Source organism: Haemaphysalis longicornis, unplaced genomic scaffold (assembly GCF_048455015.1).
Source record: "Haemaphysalis longicornis isolate Haplotype H1 unplaced genomic scaffold, Haemaphysalis longicornis Haplotype H1 scaffold_7, whole genome shotgun sequence".
In the NCBI taxonomy this organism is placed as follows: Eukaryota; Metazoa; Arthropoda; class Arachnida; order Ixodida; family Ixodidae; genus Haemaphysalis; species Haemaphysalis longicornis.
The window spans coordinates 133,775,185-133,793,593 of record NW_027526422.1 but is presented as its reverse complement, the minus strand read 5'-3'; the positions used below and the strand labels follow the sequence as shown (position 1 = coordinate 133,793,593).

Here is an 18,409-nt window from a genome sequence, read left to right as displayed (position 1 = left end):
CGCTGCGTCGACCTCCCAAGAGACTCCCCAGTGGCCAGCACCCTGGCGGAAACCGGAAGCTGGCCCATCCAGCTGCTCGCCACGCAGACAGCGCTGCGACATGTGGAACGCCTGATCCGAGCACCTGGAGGTGACCACCTCCTGGCCAGGCTTCGCTCGAGAGGCCAATCCCGCATGAGCAGCATGGCCGCTCTATTTGAGGACTATGTTGAAGTCCCTCAGAGAGCGTGCCTTCTGTTCCCCCCCCCCCACCCCCCCGCCACCGGCAGTCGTACCCCTAGACATCACAATCACGATGCCAGGAGTTAAGTCCCGAGCGAGACTGCCAGAAGTCGGGATTCGCCAAGAAGCTGCTGCCCTAAGACTTAGAACCGCCGGGACAACTACTGGTCTACACAGATGGCTTGGTCCTTCCAAGTGAGGGCCGAGGTGCTGCTGTCTGCACTGCACCGGCCAGAGGAGCCCATCGGCAATGCCGGCTGCCGTTCCCCACCAGCTCCACAGCGGCCGAGCTTGCAGGCCTACACTTGGCCGCGGACATGCTGTGGCAAGATCCACCACCAGCGGCCACCATCTTCTGTGACTCCCGGCCGGCGCTACTTCGCCTGAGGGAGGCATCTGCACCACGGTGACGAGGTGGCCACCTCGAGATGTCCCTAGTTGCCAAGCTGCGCGTCTGCAGGCTGCAACCCCCGACTGCAGAGGCTTCCTGCCCACGTTGGTATACCGGGGAACGAGGCTGTAGACGATTTAGCCAAGGCAGCTCACCACTCCCCAATGGCCCCAGATTCCGCGTCCCTGGTGCGCTATAATGTTGCGAGGGACGTCATCAGGTGAGAGGTGGCCGCCCGCCACCCTTGTAAACGAGTGGCCACAGGTGAGGCCCCGCTGCTTTTTCCCACCAGAGGCATATGCCAAACCGAGCGGTCCCTCCTCCTCCGGCTCCGCACCGGCTGCTACAACACAGCAGCACGCCTCCACAGGCAGGGTCGCAAGGCCACACCCACCTGTGCCCACCGCCCCGACCCCGAGACATTAGATCACGTCCTCTGCTCCTGCCCTGCGTACGCTGGTGCCCGGAACAAACTGGTGTCTGGGTACCGGCGGCTGGGGTTACCGTCAAGCACTACAGAGGACATCCTGCGTCCTCGGGGACCCTCCATGCTGCACCGAGAGGCCTTCAGGCTGCACCTCTCGTACCTTGACGAGTCAGGCCTCAACACCCGCCCATGAACTGTAGAAGCCAGACCCCACCGGCTATCCACCCCCTGTTAACCCTCTTGTGTTCGTGGGTGTGTACATGTGAGTGCGTGTGTATGTAAATAGTCTGTATGTAACCTAAATGTGTATGTATATAGTCTGTGCATAGCCTTTTATAGCCTGTTATCATATTTAATTTTCCGTTGCCCTTTCACTGTTGCAGCCGACTCAAACTCCCGGGTCCCGCGCTGGAGCCCAGAACAGAACACCAGGGCGCCTCGGGACCTGCACAGCGAGAGCAAAAGCACAGAATACCAACAGACAGACAAAAAGGGCAACTCTCTCAGGCCGCACACGGCGGTCCAATCACGTCAGTCTGTTGAGGGCATGTAGAGATTAATGAATTCAACCATCTCCTTAATTATATCTAGTGCGCGCTGGTTACGCAATAGCGCGGGATAAAGTAGGGGCGTAAGGTCAGTGTGAAGCAAATCTTGCAATCGTTGGTGAAATTGGGCAGTTTCGCTACAATCAGACATATAATGTTCAATGTTCCAGCGATCATCATCAGCGTTCACGCGAAGAAGAGGTCCTTTTCGTCGGCTCTACCTGATTTTCATGAATTTGGTGAGCGCGTTCCAGTTTAGCCAGCTTTTTGGGTTTCTGATAGCCTTTTACCATCCCTAGGCTCGGGTTCTAGCAGGGGCCGTTGCGCAGAGCGCGTATTTCTGGCCCTTGGGGGCCCTTCTGTCAGTTAGGCTTAGCTGCTACCATTCGTGCCTCTGCCAGCGGCGGGGGTATGTGGAGCGGCTAAGTCAGTGAAGCTCAGCACTGTGACTTGCGTAGTTTAACTTAGCACTGTGTATAGACCTCGATATGGCATCCGGGCGCTCTTCTGTGCGTTCTAATTCGCCTACGTGTAGCTCTCTTGGAACGGAAGATGCTAATTTAGTTATTGCGGCAATGGATGAGGCGGAGGCGGCTGCTCGGGGCAATCCCTCGTGCTCTGGTTCAGGGGGCGCTTCAGCGCCCCCGGTCAATCCCGTGGACGGGCATGCTCCCGTCAATCCCCCCATGGACGGAGATTCCCCCGCTGCTGTCTGCTCGGCCTTAGGCCAGTCGCTGTCGAATATTATCAACGATCCTCGCAACAAGGTGCCCTGCTCTGTTCGGTCCGAGGTCATGGATGTTTATTTTAAAATGCAACGTTTGGTAATGTCGTTGAGCGCCGGGAAGAGTTTGGCTGAGGGGCAAGTAATTCAGCTTCGCCAACAGGTGGACGATTTAAGAGGGGCTGGTTTGTCGGGGGGGAACGGGGCCGCTCCACCTCCTACGGTGGAGCGGTCCCCCTCTTTTGCGGACGTGGCGGGCCGCCAGGTTTCGCCGACGGCTGCGGCTCGCCGTCCGTCGGGGGTAGGGGATAGTCGGCCTGATCACGCTCTTCATCTCAGGCTAGCCAACCCTTCGCCTTCTCCAGGCAAAGATATCGTCGCTTTGCTTAAATCTTCTTTTAATCCTAGTGCCATTGGTGTCGGGCCGGTCACTTTTAAGCCTTCACGTGCGGGTTTAACTGTGGTTTCTAAGGTTAGTGCATATCTTGATAACCTGGAGACGGCGATTAAGTCTAATTCGGTCACGCGGTCTGCCTTAGTGGTGCAGAAGCCTTCCCGACGTAACCCTCAACTGAAAATTTTGGGAGTGGATCCCTCAATTGTACCAGCCATGCTGCTGTCTCAAATTAATTCACAGAATGACTTGGCCATTCCCCCTGATGAATTTAAGCACCGGACGGTGTATACCCAGCGCTTTGGCGCAAGGGTTCACGTTGTAGAGGTGTCCCCCGAGGTGTTTGCTTTGCTGAAGAGTAAGGGAAGGCTTCACATCGGCTGGACCTCCTGCACGTTAGAGGAGAACCTCTACGTGCCCACTTGTTTTAGGTGCTCTTCTTTGGGGCATTCAACGAACCATTGCGAGGCTCCTCGCGACATCTGTAATAACTGCGCGGGTGATCACGCTACGTCGGCGTGCACCCTGGCGGAACATGCCAATTATGTATGTCATGAGTGTCGCATGTGGAAGCGGCCTCACAATCACTTTTTCGGCGCTTCCACCTGCACGTCGGTTTCCGCTTGGGTGGCACGCCTGCGCCGTCGGACGGATTACGGTGACCCGCAGTCGTCTGCCTAGCACCTCTTAGGAACTTTTAAACGTCACTGATGTCTCTTGAGGGATTAAAATTTATTCAAGCGAATCTGGACCACACCCGAATGGCGTCTTCCCATTTAATCGATTTTATCCAAAACCAGAGCATTCATTTTGCTATAATTGGTGACCCGTACGTGCGCGCTGGTAATGTTCCAGGACTACCCCACTCGGTGATGACGTTTGCTTACCCCCATAATCCTAAGGTTCTCCTTCTCGTGCAATCTGTTCCGTTTGACCCCTTTCCTATTCACATATCGGAGTATGTTGTGGCGGTGCGCTTCTCTTCCCGGGTGTTCTCGTTTTTGCTTGTGGCCGTATACGCCGCCCCTTCGCTCCCTGTAACGGACATCTTGGATCCCTGCTCGCAGTTAATTATGGCGAATCACTGTTCGCACGTTATTATTGCTGGGGATTTTAATGCGAAGAGTCCCAGGTGGGGAGGGCAGGTAACGGATTCTCGTGGGGCTGCTGTAACTCAGTTTCTTGTGGCTAATGATTTTGACGTGGCAAATGATCCGGCTTCGTTGCCCACGTTTGTAACGGATTACGCGGAGGCGTGGATAGATTTAACGTTATTTTACAGCGCCTGGAGGGATTTTTCTGTCCGTTGGAGGGTAAGCGAGACTCCCTCTCTCTCTGACCATAGATATGTTGTTTTTTCGGTTGGCTCTCACCGCCTCCCGACGTGCAAGTGGTTGACTCGGGCTGGGCGCTCCCGCGTGATGGCTTCACTTGCGCGTAACCGCTGGTTTGCGCAGGTAGCCCGCTCTGAAATTGCTGATCCGGTGTCGTTAGACGTGATAGTCGATCATTTTTACGACTTATATGGCACGCTGTGCAGGGAAAACGTACAAACCGCCCGTCTCTACCCGCAGGCCAAGCCTTGGTGGTCAGATGACATAGCGCGGCAGCGATCGCAGGTGCGGTCGCTGCGGCGCAGCTTTCAGCGCTCCCGCGATCCCGCGGAGCGTCTGGTTAGGCGGGATGTTTACTATTCGGCTCTCCAAAAATATAGGTGTGCAATTGCACAGGCGAAAGATAAAGGGCCTCTGCTGTGTGCCAGGCGCTAGTGGAAGGCGAGGTGTTTGCTTCTAGCGCTCAAGGGCAAAACTGTTCACGCTGCGAAGACTGTCCGAGGTAGCGTAGAGTAGCTCGCGCTACAAAAACAGGCAATTAAAGGAAACAAACCTTAGGGTAGTTCGCCTCGTTACTTAGACGGTACGTTTGTCTGCTTGACCCTGTAATTACGTCCTTGCACTGCCGTTTTATTTGTGCGTCTTCTCCTATGCTGCATAGAAAAAAGGTCGGACATAATGCAGGAGGCTCCTGTTGCACCTGCGTTACGTAGGCTCCGGTTTCCAATCCCACACCCAAACCTACCCAATTTACTTTTATTCTGCCTGCTGCGTTGGCCACTGCCGGAGTCATTTCTTAGACACGCCGACGCCGGCGGCAAGATGTTTACTTAACTGAGAATTTATTGCTTTCGCGTAATTAATAACAACACAGCACTCCATGCATGGCTGCTGTACTAAAAGTAATTACTGGGTCGCTGCTACAACATACACGCTTTACACCCATCATCCATTAATATCAACACCATCCCTTATAACACCTGACATAAAGAAAGTATAAATACCTAAATTTTGAGCGCGGTTGTTGCTGCCGGCGGTAGCGACCGTAAGGGAGGCTTTTTCTTGGGCAGAGTGTCCGTGTTTTGTGGTGACCAGCTTTTTGCAGCAGAAGAAACGCGAGTCGCGAATCTATCAGACTCCGGCAAAGTGTTCCGTTATCGCTTAGGCCTCGAGTCGATACTGAGTAATTTTCGTTTTATTCTGAAAATCTTCCGTCGTCTTGGGCCCAATTTCTGTGTACCCCACATCTCGCTGAGTGTAACACGTATGTGGTACTTCTATCTTCACCACAGAGGCATTTTCTCTTTCATACTTGCTCCTGTGTGACGACAAAAATGTTTGCGTTGGCTATCAGACACATCGGGAGCACCTGCGAGGTATAAAACGCGTCAGTGTCGTGCACCAGCGCATATACTCTGAACTATACATGACTCGTCACGAAAGAAAACTTGTCTTATCGGGAACTAGACGCAGAGCTGTTTCGCTTGTCCTGTTAGATGCGCACTACGAATAAAAGGAGCACAAAACCTCATCGATCGAAGACGACGGAGCGCAACACCCGCTGCATTAAGCTTCCTCTTGATGCATACCAGTCAACAGCAACGACCTCGTTCTGTGTGCGAGGGCATCAGGCCACTCCACAGGTCAGAAATGGGGCACCGCAACCGGGAGATGGCAGACTGTGATGAAGTTCGGGTTAGCCGAGACACGTGCCAGAAGTCATAAGGGTCGGAGACATGGCATGGATGAAGAATGCGGTGGTTGTATTGTCAGAACGTGAGACACGTGGTGTGCGGAACGAAAGAAAAAAAAACCAAATAATAAGACTGGGAGAAAGGAAAGAGGACAGCAGTCCTTGTCAGTCCTAGTCGCGCTAGTCCAGTAACCTTAGTCGGGTGCGGCGTCAGCGCCTAATGCCAACCGAACGTGCTCACGTTGCTGCGCAGCGTCCGATGAGGTCCAGTAGCGCCAGGCACGGTAGAAGCGGCAGCAGGCACAGGTAGTGGGGGTGGATCCAACGGGTGGTCTGCCCGAAGAGGTTGCGGCCCCCTCCTGGTTGGCCCGACGACCAGGCGACCCGGCGCAAGGCGCGGATGCCCGGTGCAGCGACAGGCACGGGTATCCGGCGCTGTGGCGATGGCCCCGTAGCCCCGGCAAGAGCTGTCGACGTCCCGGCGCGGTAGCACGGGCGCGGTTAATGGGTTTCTTCGCGATTCCAAGCGCGACCCCGAGCTCGAGCCGATGTCGCCGTTTTCGTCCCCCTTCTCGCACTCTCCCTGCCTTCTCATCATCAGCGCGCATGACACCGTGGCACATACCCGCGCACGGGGGATTGACTTGGCATCTCGTCACACTACCCCCGGCTTCAGAAAGTTGCTGGGGCGGAGCCGCACACACTTTCAGAGTCTTCGGTGGGCGGGAAGCGGTGAGGAGGAAAAGGGAAAAAAGAAAAAGTAAGAAAAACGAGAAAAAGAATGAAAATACTATGTACACAGTACTTAACGCTTGCAACAAGGGGATACGATATCGAGTGAGCAAGCGGCTGCTAACGCTACTTGATTACACCCGGCTCAAGAAGTCAGCTCCGACGTTATCCGAGCCTTTGATGTATTGCACCGTGAAGGAGTACTCTTGGAGAAATAGACTCCACCTCAAGACGCGACTGTTCAGGTCGCTGTCTGGATGTATTGTAGAGGCTGGTGGTCTGTCTGGAGGACAAACTTTCGGCCACACAGGAAAAGGTGGTATTTCCTCACAGCCCAAATCAGAGCTAAACATTCACGTTCGACGGTGGAGTACTTGGTCTCGCGCGGGGAAAGCGTTCGACTTGCATAGGAGACGGGGTGGAGGTTTCCGTTGTCCTCTTGTAACAGAACTGCCCCAATACTCTTGTCGGACGCATCTGTTCGCAGCACAGAGTCTTTGCGCAGATCTGGTGCTTGTAATATAGGAGCGGACGACAGCTTCTGTTTTAAAACGGAGAAGGCGCGTTCGTGCTGCTCTGTCCACACAATTACATTTTGGGCAGTTTTGCGTGTGAGATCCGTCAACGGTTTCGCCGTCTCCGCGTAATTGGGAATGAATTGGCGATAGTAGCCGGTGAGTCCAAGGAATGATCTGATTTGCTTCTTGTTCTGGGGCCGTCTGGATGCAAGAATCTTATCCAGGGTTTTGGTCATTGGTTCAACCCTGCCGTTACCGATTTTGTGCCCCAGAAAGGACACCGTCTGATGTCCTATTTCTGACTTCTTCGGCTTGATGGTGAGCTTTGCCTCTCTTATGCGTTCAAATATAACACGTAGAGTGGTGATGTGCTCCTCCCATGTTTCCGTTGCGACGAGAACATCATCAAAATAGTGAAACGTGTTTGGAACTCCCGCAAAGACTTTCCTCATAAGGCGAGCGTAAACTGCTGGTGCTGTCTTCAACCCAAATGGCATGTATTTAAACTGGTATAACCCCGACCTACAGGAAAACGCAGTCTTTTCACGGGAGTTTGCGGCCATCGGAACTTGCCAATATCCTTTTGTGAAGTCAAACTTTGAGAAAACCTTCTTTGGTCCGATTTGTGCTAGCAACACGTCAATTCGTGGGATAGGCTCTCTGTCCTCCCGGAGTATCTTGTTTAGCTCCCGAAAGTCGACGCACACTCGGATTGTGTTGTCCGGTTTCCGGATAGCCAGAAGGGGTGCGTTGTATGCGGCAGTTGATCTTTCGATGACGCCGAGGCGCAACATATCCTGAACTTCGTTTTCACAGACAATGTGTTCAATACCGCAACATGGCCCAAGTAATGTAGTAATGGTGAAAAGAAAATTGAGTACACTGGCGTCTAGATCGGTATTGAACGCAGGACCTGCGGAATGCGAGAAAAGCACTCATAGCCGCTCCACGCCGGCTCGACGGCCCTAATTAACTCATGGTGGATCTAGAGAACGCCTTGTGGCATCGAACTAAGAAACGTTGTTAGGGACATATACTGAGGCCCACGTGGGTAACTGTAGCGTGCTAATTATTGCCGTAGCGATTACTGCAGTACCAAAGTACGCTTCGGCGAAATGTCTTCTTTGCTGAATGATGCAAACTCTGGTATGTTCCCGTCCGTAATTAGATTTAACGTCATGCTTTTGCTGTAATCCAGCGAATCAACGCTGATATATTGACGTGCAATGCGTGTAGCGCTGCTTAAGATCATTGGAAGGCTCAAAATTACGTCTACGTATCGTTAAGCCGACATGTAGGGTGAACAGTGGCTCATGATCAAAGCTCCCAGTAATTGTAGCGGACAGAAGAAAATAACTAAAAGGAGAAAGGAGGTCAATTTTAAAGGGGAACGTAATATTGCCACGCACCCCTTCGAGCTTCACACTCGCACCTCAAGGCCGTTCTAAATGGCGGGAATTTCCCTGCAAATTAGCAGATGCGGCGCCGCTCGTGCGGCAAAACGACCTTTTTTATTGCTGCGGCGAAGTGCCAAATGTTTGGGAAGGTCGAGCAGTCCTCGTGAAGGCTGTTCGTGCGGGGTATAGGGGCCGGACCTGCGGCCAATAGGAGCACCGCTATAGGTGAACGTCACGGCATCACCATCTCCACGCTTGGAAAGCCGATGGCGTTGCTTTTATAAGAGCGGCATAAGCGCGGCCGTACCAAAACAAACGCACGTGCGTTCTCCACACGATGCCGCGCGCCGTTTTCAACGAATGCTCAGTCGGTGAAACAGAAAAAAATGCCCCATGTATAGAATACGGATGAACCCGATCCGATGAAACGTCCGAGGTATACCTAGGTGTGCTAGGCACGCTCAAAAAGCGAACCCATACTTGCTTGCTGTGTGCGTCTTCTCTCCTATGTGTGCGTATATTCATATATAACTGGAAATCGTCATGCGAAACCGCAAGTAAATTTATCTGCAAAACAATCTGAAACAACGTCCCCAGACATTAAAATAAACCGTCTTTTTCTAAATCACAAAAAGCTTTGCTTGAAGGAACGTTAATTTGGTCGGCAAACAATGTTCCTCTGAAATGCGGAAATCTCGACGTTCGCAGGTCATGTAGACGCCACCTCCACCATTTCGAACTTCGCAAGTGCGAATGTTCGTTCCACCGATTTCGCAGGCGAAAAAAGCACCATGCATAACCGGCTTCAGCCTCAGCAAGCGAGGTAAAACTGGCCTTCTAGAATATTTCTTTGATGGTAGAAGCTTTCCAAGTACCAGCAATGCATCACTTGGAAGTGCACAAGAACATGCTTGCCTTTGGCAGCATTTTCTATGCAACCGGAAAGGCTATCCTTTGTTTCGAAATTCACTTACCTTTTTCCATATCTTTGAGCTGCGAGAGGCCAACACGTTAGTGACGCTGAAGTACAAATCCCGCAAGGTAGTTTCTTGGAATATTGCGTCGAAAATGAGGCCCGGTATGCAGCAAGGAACGATATTTTCAGTATCGAGCTCTACGTAAAGTTTTTCAAGCGTGTTGTCTGCTTCGCAACGAAACCTAGATGTGAGGGTTATGCTCAGTATATTCTTTAAGTACACGGGAAGCGAGAAGGACGCCAGAAACCAAGATGCACGCACACAGGGGGTGGCAGGTCGTTCTGTGGTCACTTTGGACGAGACCAGAAGGATACTGGAGGTAAGACCATAGCCTTAGCTTGAATGCCGTTTCGAGAAGTTTCTCTACTGGCTCCCGTTTCGGGGAGAGTAAGAACTCTGACACAGGTCGCCATTGACAAGAAAAGAAAAGATGCCCAAAGCGAATTTGCTGGTAGCGGATGCCCCAGCGAGGTTTCTTATGCACGCAAAAAACTCCCGTTTGTACATCGTATCCATTGAAGTGAAACCAATTGAAAAGATCTTGGAGGACTACAACGGGGACCGTAATATTATGCACTTTATGGTGCCGAGCGGCATTCTCCCATAAATTTGGCATAACAATTCCCATAGAGACATTGGCGTGGAGAACGCTGAGAACTTGGTCCATTATGTTATTTTTTTGACAGTGTAGTAAAATTTCAAATTTTTACCGTTTGCACATATAAATCTTGCCAGGCCCGTTCACTCAACTTTTGCACAGCGATTTAACTATTCCCAGATGTATTAAGCAGAAGCATGTTTCCAAGGATTAATGGTAGCGCTGGCGTTAATCATTTCGCTCCACTGCGGTCTAAGTTTCCAAGGTAACGTCATCCAACATGACTTTGCGCAAATCAATGAACCTGCTGTCCAAAACGCTGGTGGGAGAAATCAGCACTCTTTCGGTGCCTCGGCGGGCATCCAGAAGCTTCATGACGTGCACCTTTGGAGTGAAGCACGGTAGAAACTTCAAAAAGCCTGCCATTTTAAAAACCAAAATGTGGAAAAACGTTTTTCCATCTGAATAAAAACGTATGAGGGAGAGAGAGAAAGCTTTTAAAATAACGGCGAAAGATTAAATTCAATACAGCCTAGTCCACTTATAACAATATTCAAGTGCCAAGGAAATCCCATTTATAACCTATGATTGTTATATGCGGGTTGCTAAATAAAAAGACGTAGCACAGCTCAAAACATTTTATTTGCAGGCAAGCAAGGTTGTACTGCTACCTATTGGTGGAAAAGAAGCCATACCCGGTCAGCTTTGTTTGCTGCCCATGTAGCTGGAGCACATGTTTTTCAAGAGCATCTATAGGTGCTTCACCAAGCTGCGCGAAGGGTCCTTGGTGGAAACGAAGTCCCTGAGGGACTATCATGCGTTGGGCCTCCTGCGAAGACACCACCCGAGTGGGCTGTGCAACCGCGTCGTCAGAGTTGTCACTGCCACCGCTGTTCGCAGCACGTATCGGCGCAACCATCGCTTCTTCAGTGAGGCACTGAGACGCTTCCAACACACCGGCCCTGACGTCTGATCCGCGGAAAAACGGAGGTAGTTGAAGAGGCACCCAGTCAAATTCAAAGCAGCAAGTACGGGTACGGGGCCAAAGTGGCGGCATGGGAAGGGTGTTTGGAAGGAGAACTGTTCCCCTTCTCCTCTCGCTTCCCCATAAGCTGCGCAGTTGACTCGTTTTCTGAGGGGTGGACGGGATTCGATGCGCATCGCGGCGCATGGTGTCGGCGTGATTGGCGTGGAGAGCCGACAGCACCTAGCATTTTCGGTGCTGGCGGTAACCTCATTGAATCGTTATATTCTATATCGCGGCACTGGAGCATCGTAATAAGCGGTTTATTTTCCCACGGAAAGCATTCAAAAGCTGACGGTGCAATAGCTGTTCATCGCTATATCCAATATATTGTTATAAACGGTATCGTTATAAGTGGAATCGACTGTATTAACATCGACATTCCACCCGACTGGGGGGGGGGCGGGGGCGGCGAATGGTAGGGAGGATAGGAAAGGCTTTGTGGCACAAGCAAGAGAAGGAAAGTAAAAATACAGACAGCGTGCATTTCATGGGAGCAGTTAGAAAAACATCACGATCACAGTAGTAATTTAAATCATTTCAGGGACGACGACCTCACCCAGGTATTCAAATAAGGCCACTAGTGTTTTTTGTTGAGCTGAAGGGGAAAGCCATGGACCGAGGAGTACTTTGAACTGATTGGACCGGGCGTAAGTGCTGGATCCATTGCACAAACGCACATTGTGAGCATATATGCGGGCACTCTATCAGTATGTGTTCAACGGTTTCCGGCGATCCACGGATATCACAGGACGGGTTCGACGATGCAGTAAGTCGAAACAGGTATGGTTTCGTAAGCGCTGCGTTGAGGCGTAATCGGTGGTATATGAAGCTTCCAGAGGGCGCGGATCCCGCTCTGGCACTTAATCCTCTGCTCGGGCTCTATTTAGTGCAAAAAGGCATAATGGTGCTCTGGAAGAGACCAGAGACGGTTCTGCTCCATTGAAACAAGTGCCTTCGTCATAGCTGAGGCATCATGCTTAGAGAAGAATACCTTCCTCGTATTATGGATTTGAAGGCCACGGCGAGCTGCTTCATCTTTCTTCACGTTCCCTGGAACACCACGGTGGCCTCAAAGCCACCGAAATGTCACTTGGTGCCCGGTGTCTTTGGCTACATGGTGCGTGTATGTTATTTCAAAAGAGGAGTGTCGTGAATGCTGAAGCAGTCGCTGCGCTGTAGGCTTCGGAGGGCTGCCTTGGAATCTGTGAAGATGGTTCATTGCCCCGGCGGTTGTGCGGAGAATGTACCGGATGGCTTCTTTGATGGCGTGAGGTTCGGCGGTCATGGATGACGTTTCCCGCTCGACGTGATGAGAGAACATCTGGCCAGTGTATGAAATAAAGATCCGAGAAAACCTGCGCTCAAGCGTATATGAGCCGTCTGCAAAAATTTGTTTGTGTCAGAGTATAGCCGGGTAATGTGGCCTAGTGTGAACTGTAACAAGCCGCATTGAGGCATATTGTGTTTAGAGTACATTCCGGATATGTTGCGTCTAATATGCAATGGCGAGATGGCCCAGGGCGGGAAATAAGAGGGCATTGAATTTTGTGCGAGTGAGGGAATGGAAAGAGGCGATGTCTTGAATGTTCGACTGAAACTTCCGTTGCCATTTTCTATCATGCACGTTAATATATGGGTTTTGGCGTGTATCCGGTGTTGCAGATGTATCCGCACGGTTTCTTGGAGCCTCATGACGTCCAAGGGCAAACAGCCACCTTCAGCTACAGTACCCATGTACGACGACTCCCTGGGAAATCCCAGGCCGCTAGATATGAAGGCAATTGGTTTTAGCCGCATCCAGCTGTTTTCTGCTTGTGGGTGGCAGTTTTTGGAGGACAGGGAGACTGCAGCGCAGTACGCAGTCCGCATAGGCTTTACAGTGGAGTACCATGGAGCGACAGTCACTGCCACATTGACTACCGGCAAGATAGCCGAGGATTTTTGACACTGCAGATATTCTCGTACACAGCCTTTTCACCTGCGGAGTGCTGGAAGCATTACTGCCTACTAAAATTCCGAGGAATCTTTGAGTAAGTACCTTTTTCAGGGTACGGCTTTCGAGGACTAATGGATACTGCTTCATGCGCTTGCGAATAAAAACCATCGAAACACTTTTCTCGGAGGGTAGATGCAGGTTTAAGGGTGGAAGGTATGCAGATTTTTTCGCTAAAGCTTTCTGCAGTCTTTGTTGTGTGGTGCGACGTGATCGCGCCGCACTCCAAGTGCGACATGTACACCAGGCGGGAGGACTCGATTTAGGTGGTTGAGTGGCAGTTTGAACAGGAGAGAGCTGAAGACGGCACCTTGAGACACTTTGGTTTGTATAGCGTAGTGGGAAGTTGGGCATTCTGGAGTGCACATGAAGAGGTTCACCCCTGCAGGAAGTTTTATATCTACGCGTGACGTTTTCAGCCGATGCCAAGAGCAGCAAAAGATGCTGGGATAGCATCATAAAAAACTGAATCGAATGCCGACTTGATATCCAAGAGTAATGCAATGGGAATATATCCGTTATGAAATTCGTCTTCAAGAGACGAAACCAGTGAAATTAGGTCGTCGATGGCTGCTCTATTCTCGCGAAAACCGTACATCTGAGGATTATAAAGTTTTTGCTGTAAAGGTACGAGGCCATTCTCCTGAATATCAATTTTTCCATGATTTTACCGACCCAACTTAGTAAAGCTCTTAGTCAGAAAGAATCATACCTCATCTATGATTTTTCAGGCACCAGGATGGACACCAGCTTCGCTAGTTTCCATTCACAAGGTACGTTGCCAGCGAGCGAAATTGAATTGTTGTGTTCTAGGACATGTAATCGTGAGGGATGGGACATATGATAAGAGTACTGGTTCGGGCGAGTTGGTATATAGTGAAGTATCTAAGCGCAGCACACGACGATGGACAGGAACACAAAAGACGACACAAATAGCGCTCTGTGTGTCGTCTTCTGTGTTTCTGTCACTCGTCCTGCGCTGCGCTTAGATACTTCGACAGGTGCGAAATGGCCTCATAGGTGATTTCGTCTTAACCAGGCGAAAAACGTTAGCTGGCACGGAAAATGGCTTCGTTGAGTTCTAGCACGGAAAAGGGGAGGTAAATGGCGGGGCAAGCAGCTGGGGGTATCAGAGGGGCTACGTCTACGGTATATCGGAGGTACTGATCTTGTGGATAGCAGTGTACAGCATTATTCAGCCGCCCTTTCGGGGACATGCCTTCGTGAAACGACTGGCCTCTGAATGGGTATAGCAGCTGAACATTGTTGCGCATTCCCTTAGCAACGCGCGAAATGCGCGGTGGTGGTTTGCGGATCTCTAGATTTATGCATAAATCCCGCCACCGCTGCCTCCTCAACTTGTGTAAGTGGTGTCTCACCTGCCGCAGCGCTCTTCGAGCCTCTCGAACGCCTTCTAATGCCTTAGTGCGTCCGGCCTTTCGTTCTGTCCGGGTTCGAACGACTTGTAATATTTCGTTGTCGTGGTGGGACGTCCCGTCGTGACGTTTTTTCGGGGTTAGGGAGGATTCTTGCAGGCGTTTGGTTAAAGCTAGTTTGAATTCTTCGTCTGTAGTTGCTGCTGTGATTCTGAGGTCTGCAGACGCCCTGTAGCCTTCCGAGTCCGTGCATTTTACCCTCAATTCAGCTCTAAGCGGAGGTGCCCTGGGAGAGGATATGAGAATGTGGCCGTGATCACTCCCTCTTGTTCGGAAATTTGTGCAGCTGGTACCTGTTAGCACCGGACAGTGACACGACACGAAGCTGCGGCACCCACGCAAATTGCGGCAGATATTAACAACCCTGGCATGATGGCTATGCCAGCGCGCTCAGGTATTGAGTTCGCTTCTTTACCGTACCACTGTGTGAAGCATATTTGTTGCCACTGTTATTTTATTAAAAGGAATTATAACATTCTACAGTAATTTTTCCACCTTGTGTTGGTAAACGAAGAGAGATTTAATTGGTTCAACTCACGTACAAGAAGGCAGGTCAAGGCAAATTTGAATGATGCCCAGCATAAATTCAGGTAGAGCTTCTCTTGTGCTTCTTATTACTTACTCGAACAACTTACTCGGGAGGTACTTGGTTTGGTTTGAAAGCTGGTGATGCTTTTTGAGTCCCCAAAAGAGGCTGCTTTGTTTGCGAATACGACGTCAGAATGCACGATAGTTTAATTGATGTGATTAAACTTGTAAAAACAAGTCTACTCCAGAATAACTAACTTTGCCATGCGCTTTAATCACAATGTGATTCTCCATAAATAGTAATAGTAGCAACTAATTTTATGTTTGTGTATAGCGAAAGCACTCACGTCAGTAAATTGAATGAGTACATACTCTGGTGGTATGTACACTGAATACATATTTTGAATTCATGACTAGTGTTATAAGATCAGTACAATATTACAAGGGGCATTGTGTTATTTTCTCTTCGCATCTGATATTTCACTCATGCAGGGCTCCAACGAGATAGATAAAATTCCCCCTTTAAAGCCTCTGGATAGGGCCAAATGGCCAACTTTGGGCCTATGGCGGCCCTTTCGTCATTTATTTTAAAGGTTTTCAAGTGCATTCCAGCAAGGAGTACTAGAAAACCGCGTAGTAAAGGGAACACTCAATGAGAAATGATCTGGACGAAAATTAACTTGGAGGTCGGGCTAGCCCAACATTCAACGAACATATGGGAGCCATAAGATATTTGTATTCGTTAATTTTTTTTTAACACCTGAAGCTGTGACTTGGGGTGTTTGTAAGCAAGTGGTGCATTTAGTTCCATCCACCCAATTAGCCGTAAAACTATTTGGGAAAAAAATTCAATTACAGCTCGTAAATTTCAAACTTTTATTTACGCAAATGGTATCTCTATTATCCATAGCTTTTCAGTGTGTGAGACAATAATCTTTTGTTTTTTCTGTCCAAGAAGAAATAGTTTTATGCTGTTGGATATCTTACAAAACATTTCGCCACTTCAACGCCTGAAGTGTCTGTATCAAATTTATTTATATGTTATAAATGCCGCAAAGAGATGCAGAGACAGGAACTATTAGGATTCACTCCGCAGTATTTTCGCTTGTAGAACTCGTGCTGGCAAAATTAGTCAGCCTGCTGTCATTTTACAGCTCCGTATATTCCACTCGCTCACTCTGCTGTTCAAACTGCAGAGAACACAACTTTGTATGTAGAAAAAAAAGAAATCTCGGGAGAACACACAGCCTTGAATCCAACCCTCAGAGTTCTGTTGGTGCACGGCCCAGCAGGTAGGGCGATAGGCGCCCTGTTTCTGTGAGAATTTATTGCAATTTTTACAAAATACTTGCAAATAATGTTGTTCCACACGCCTTTGGGAGGGCAAGTTTACTGGCGCTGAAGGAAATAAGCACGCCTCAACCACCCCAGAGTCATGCAGGACTCCCTGGCACTTTATTCGCCTTGCAAAGTTGGCTGTCCGGATCTTCTACCCATCACTAACGAGAACAGGTTTTACAGTGCCCTCCGTTGCCATAGGTGCCATTGACGCCTGAAAATAGGCTCTCCGTATTGGGCCCTGTGCTTCGTGTTCTCTGCCAATACAAACAGGGGAGCCCAAGGACGCGGGTTCGATTCCCGGGCGCGGCGGCAGCATTTCTGATGGAGGCGAAAAGCAAAAACGCCGGTGTGTTCGACATTTCTGCGCACGTTAACGATCCCCAGGTGGTCAAAATTATTCCGGAGCCTCCCACTACAACGTGCCTCATCGCCTGAGTAGCGTTGGCGCGTTAAACACCATAACCAGTCAATCAATAATTTGTGTTTTTTTTTTAAAGTTGGAATCAATCACGCTTGGTGATCAAGTCGAGTTGTTGCTGCTGGTATGCATGTAGCTTTATTTCAAGCAAAAAAAAAACAGTTGACATGTCCACCAATAGCTTTCTGGAAAAAACAACGTGTTTCTGTCATCTTTTTGATTTAAATTTTGCTGTACAGAATGCTGAGAATAATTCAGTCTGCATGATAGCAGTTGCTGAATCTGCGCTTCCGATGGTGGGGATGCAAACCTGTGTGTCGAAAGAAACTTATTATTGGCCTTGTCTTCCAGGAAACTTAAGGGCATGTGGCCAGAAGATGGACTCACCAGTTATCGAGAAAACTAACAAACATGGAGACTGAAGCCCACCGCCCTTTCCAAAACATTCAGACGTTGCGGATGAAGAGGCTGGGTTGTGCTACACTGTTTTGAAATGCTGAACTTTTGAACCTTTTGCAGTCACCTCTCGCTATAGGAGAGGAAAGTTTTGTGTTCTATGCTACTTGCGAACTGTTTCATTTTCGAGCGCGCGCAAGAGGAAAGAACGATAATTATCGTCAGCAAGTTAGACCACCCGACTTTGCGATGTTGACGCACGTGGCGACGATCGCGGCAGCTCGCTCACACAAAACCGATAAATTCGCTGGTTATAGCGGATACTATTTTGTTTACCCTCTGCAACTACTTTAAGGGCTATTTTAGTCAGGGAACTGTCATTTAAATGCGCCAAAACGAGATTAAACGAGCGCAGGAGCGACCTCACTGACCAGCGACCTGGCTGAACAGCTCGAGCTGAAATCCCCTGCGTAACTAACCGGACGTGAAATGGGCCTCCTGGACAGAGAATGCCTTCCGCAAGGCAAGAATTGCTTAATTAAGGCTCAGTCATCTGCGCTTCAGATAAAAAAGTTGCTTTTACCACCACAAACCAACATAGATGTTACCGCGACCCTTCGTGCTTTTATCATTTAGAACATTACGCACTAATAGATATTAAGCTGTCCCAAAAGAATAGCGAAACCTTCGAGGCCACGCCTGCCCTATCGTACTCTATTGCATAATTTCATTTCATAATCGCTAACCCTATGGGAGGATTGTTTAGGATTGGATATCGCACATCCAATGTTTCTCTTTACTCTAATATCTTGGTGTAATTTATTTTAGAGAACATATCGTAAACTTGTGCACGATTAAAAATAACGATTTTATGTTGTGTCGAGGCCTCCAAAAGCAGCGGGGAGCCATGTTGGGCTATACGTAAACTGTTTTTCTTTCCTCTTACTTGAAGTCGCTGATAAGCATGGCAGCAGCCGGCAGTGTATAACCAATAAAACATGTGTTGTAAACCTTGAGTTACAAGCGTTGACTGGTGCTTCAAGACTGAGAACAAAGATGTCTCAAGAACCTGAAGATTACTTACGTGATTTCAATGCGAAAGCCAATGACTATGAGATATTTCAAGGCTGCGCTCTGACGGTTGTGTGTGTCTGTGTGTGTATTATTCTTTGCTTTGATCTCGATCCTCTGAAGCGAATAACTCCGACACGCAGACTGGCGGCAATTCGCGCCACAGTCTTTCGACAGTCAGAGCTCTCCGCAACGCCCCCCTCCTGTGTGTCCATGCCACCCCGTTCCCCGAACACTGACCACG

The 18,409-nt window shown here is 49.6% G+C and overlaps 1 protein-coding gene across 1 annotated transcript in view; it reads right to left on the bottom strand.

Annotated features, from left to right (window-relative positions):
• Positions 1-1,411: 1,411 nt before the first annotated feature.
• LOC144146541 (cytochrome P450 2U1-like) overlaps positions 1,412-18,409 on the bottom strand; it is a 29,457-nt gene continuing 12,459 nt past the window's right edge. Inside the window, exon 4 of the mRNA XM_077678483.1 lies at positions 1,412-1,485. Within this exon, the coding sequence (XP_077534609.1) occupies positions 1,412-1,485 (74 nt within the window). The remainder of the gene's footprint in view (positions 1,486-18,409) is intronic.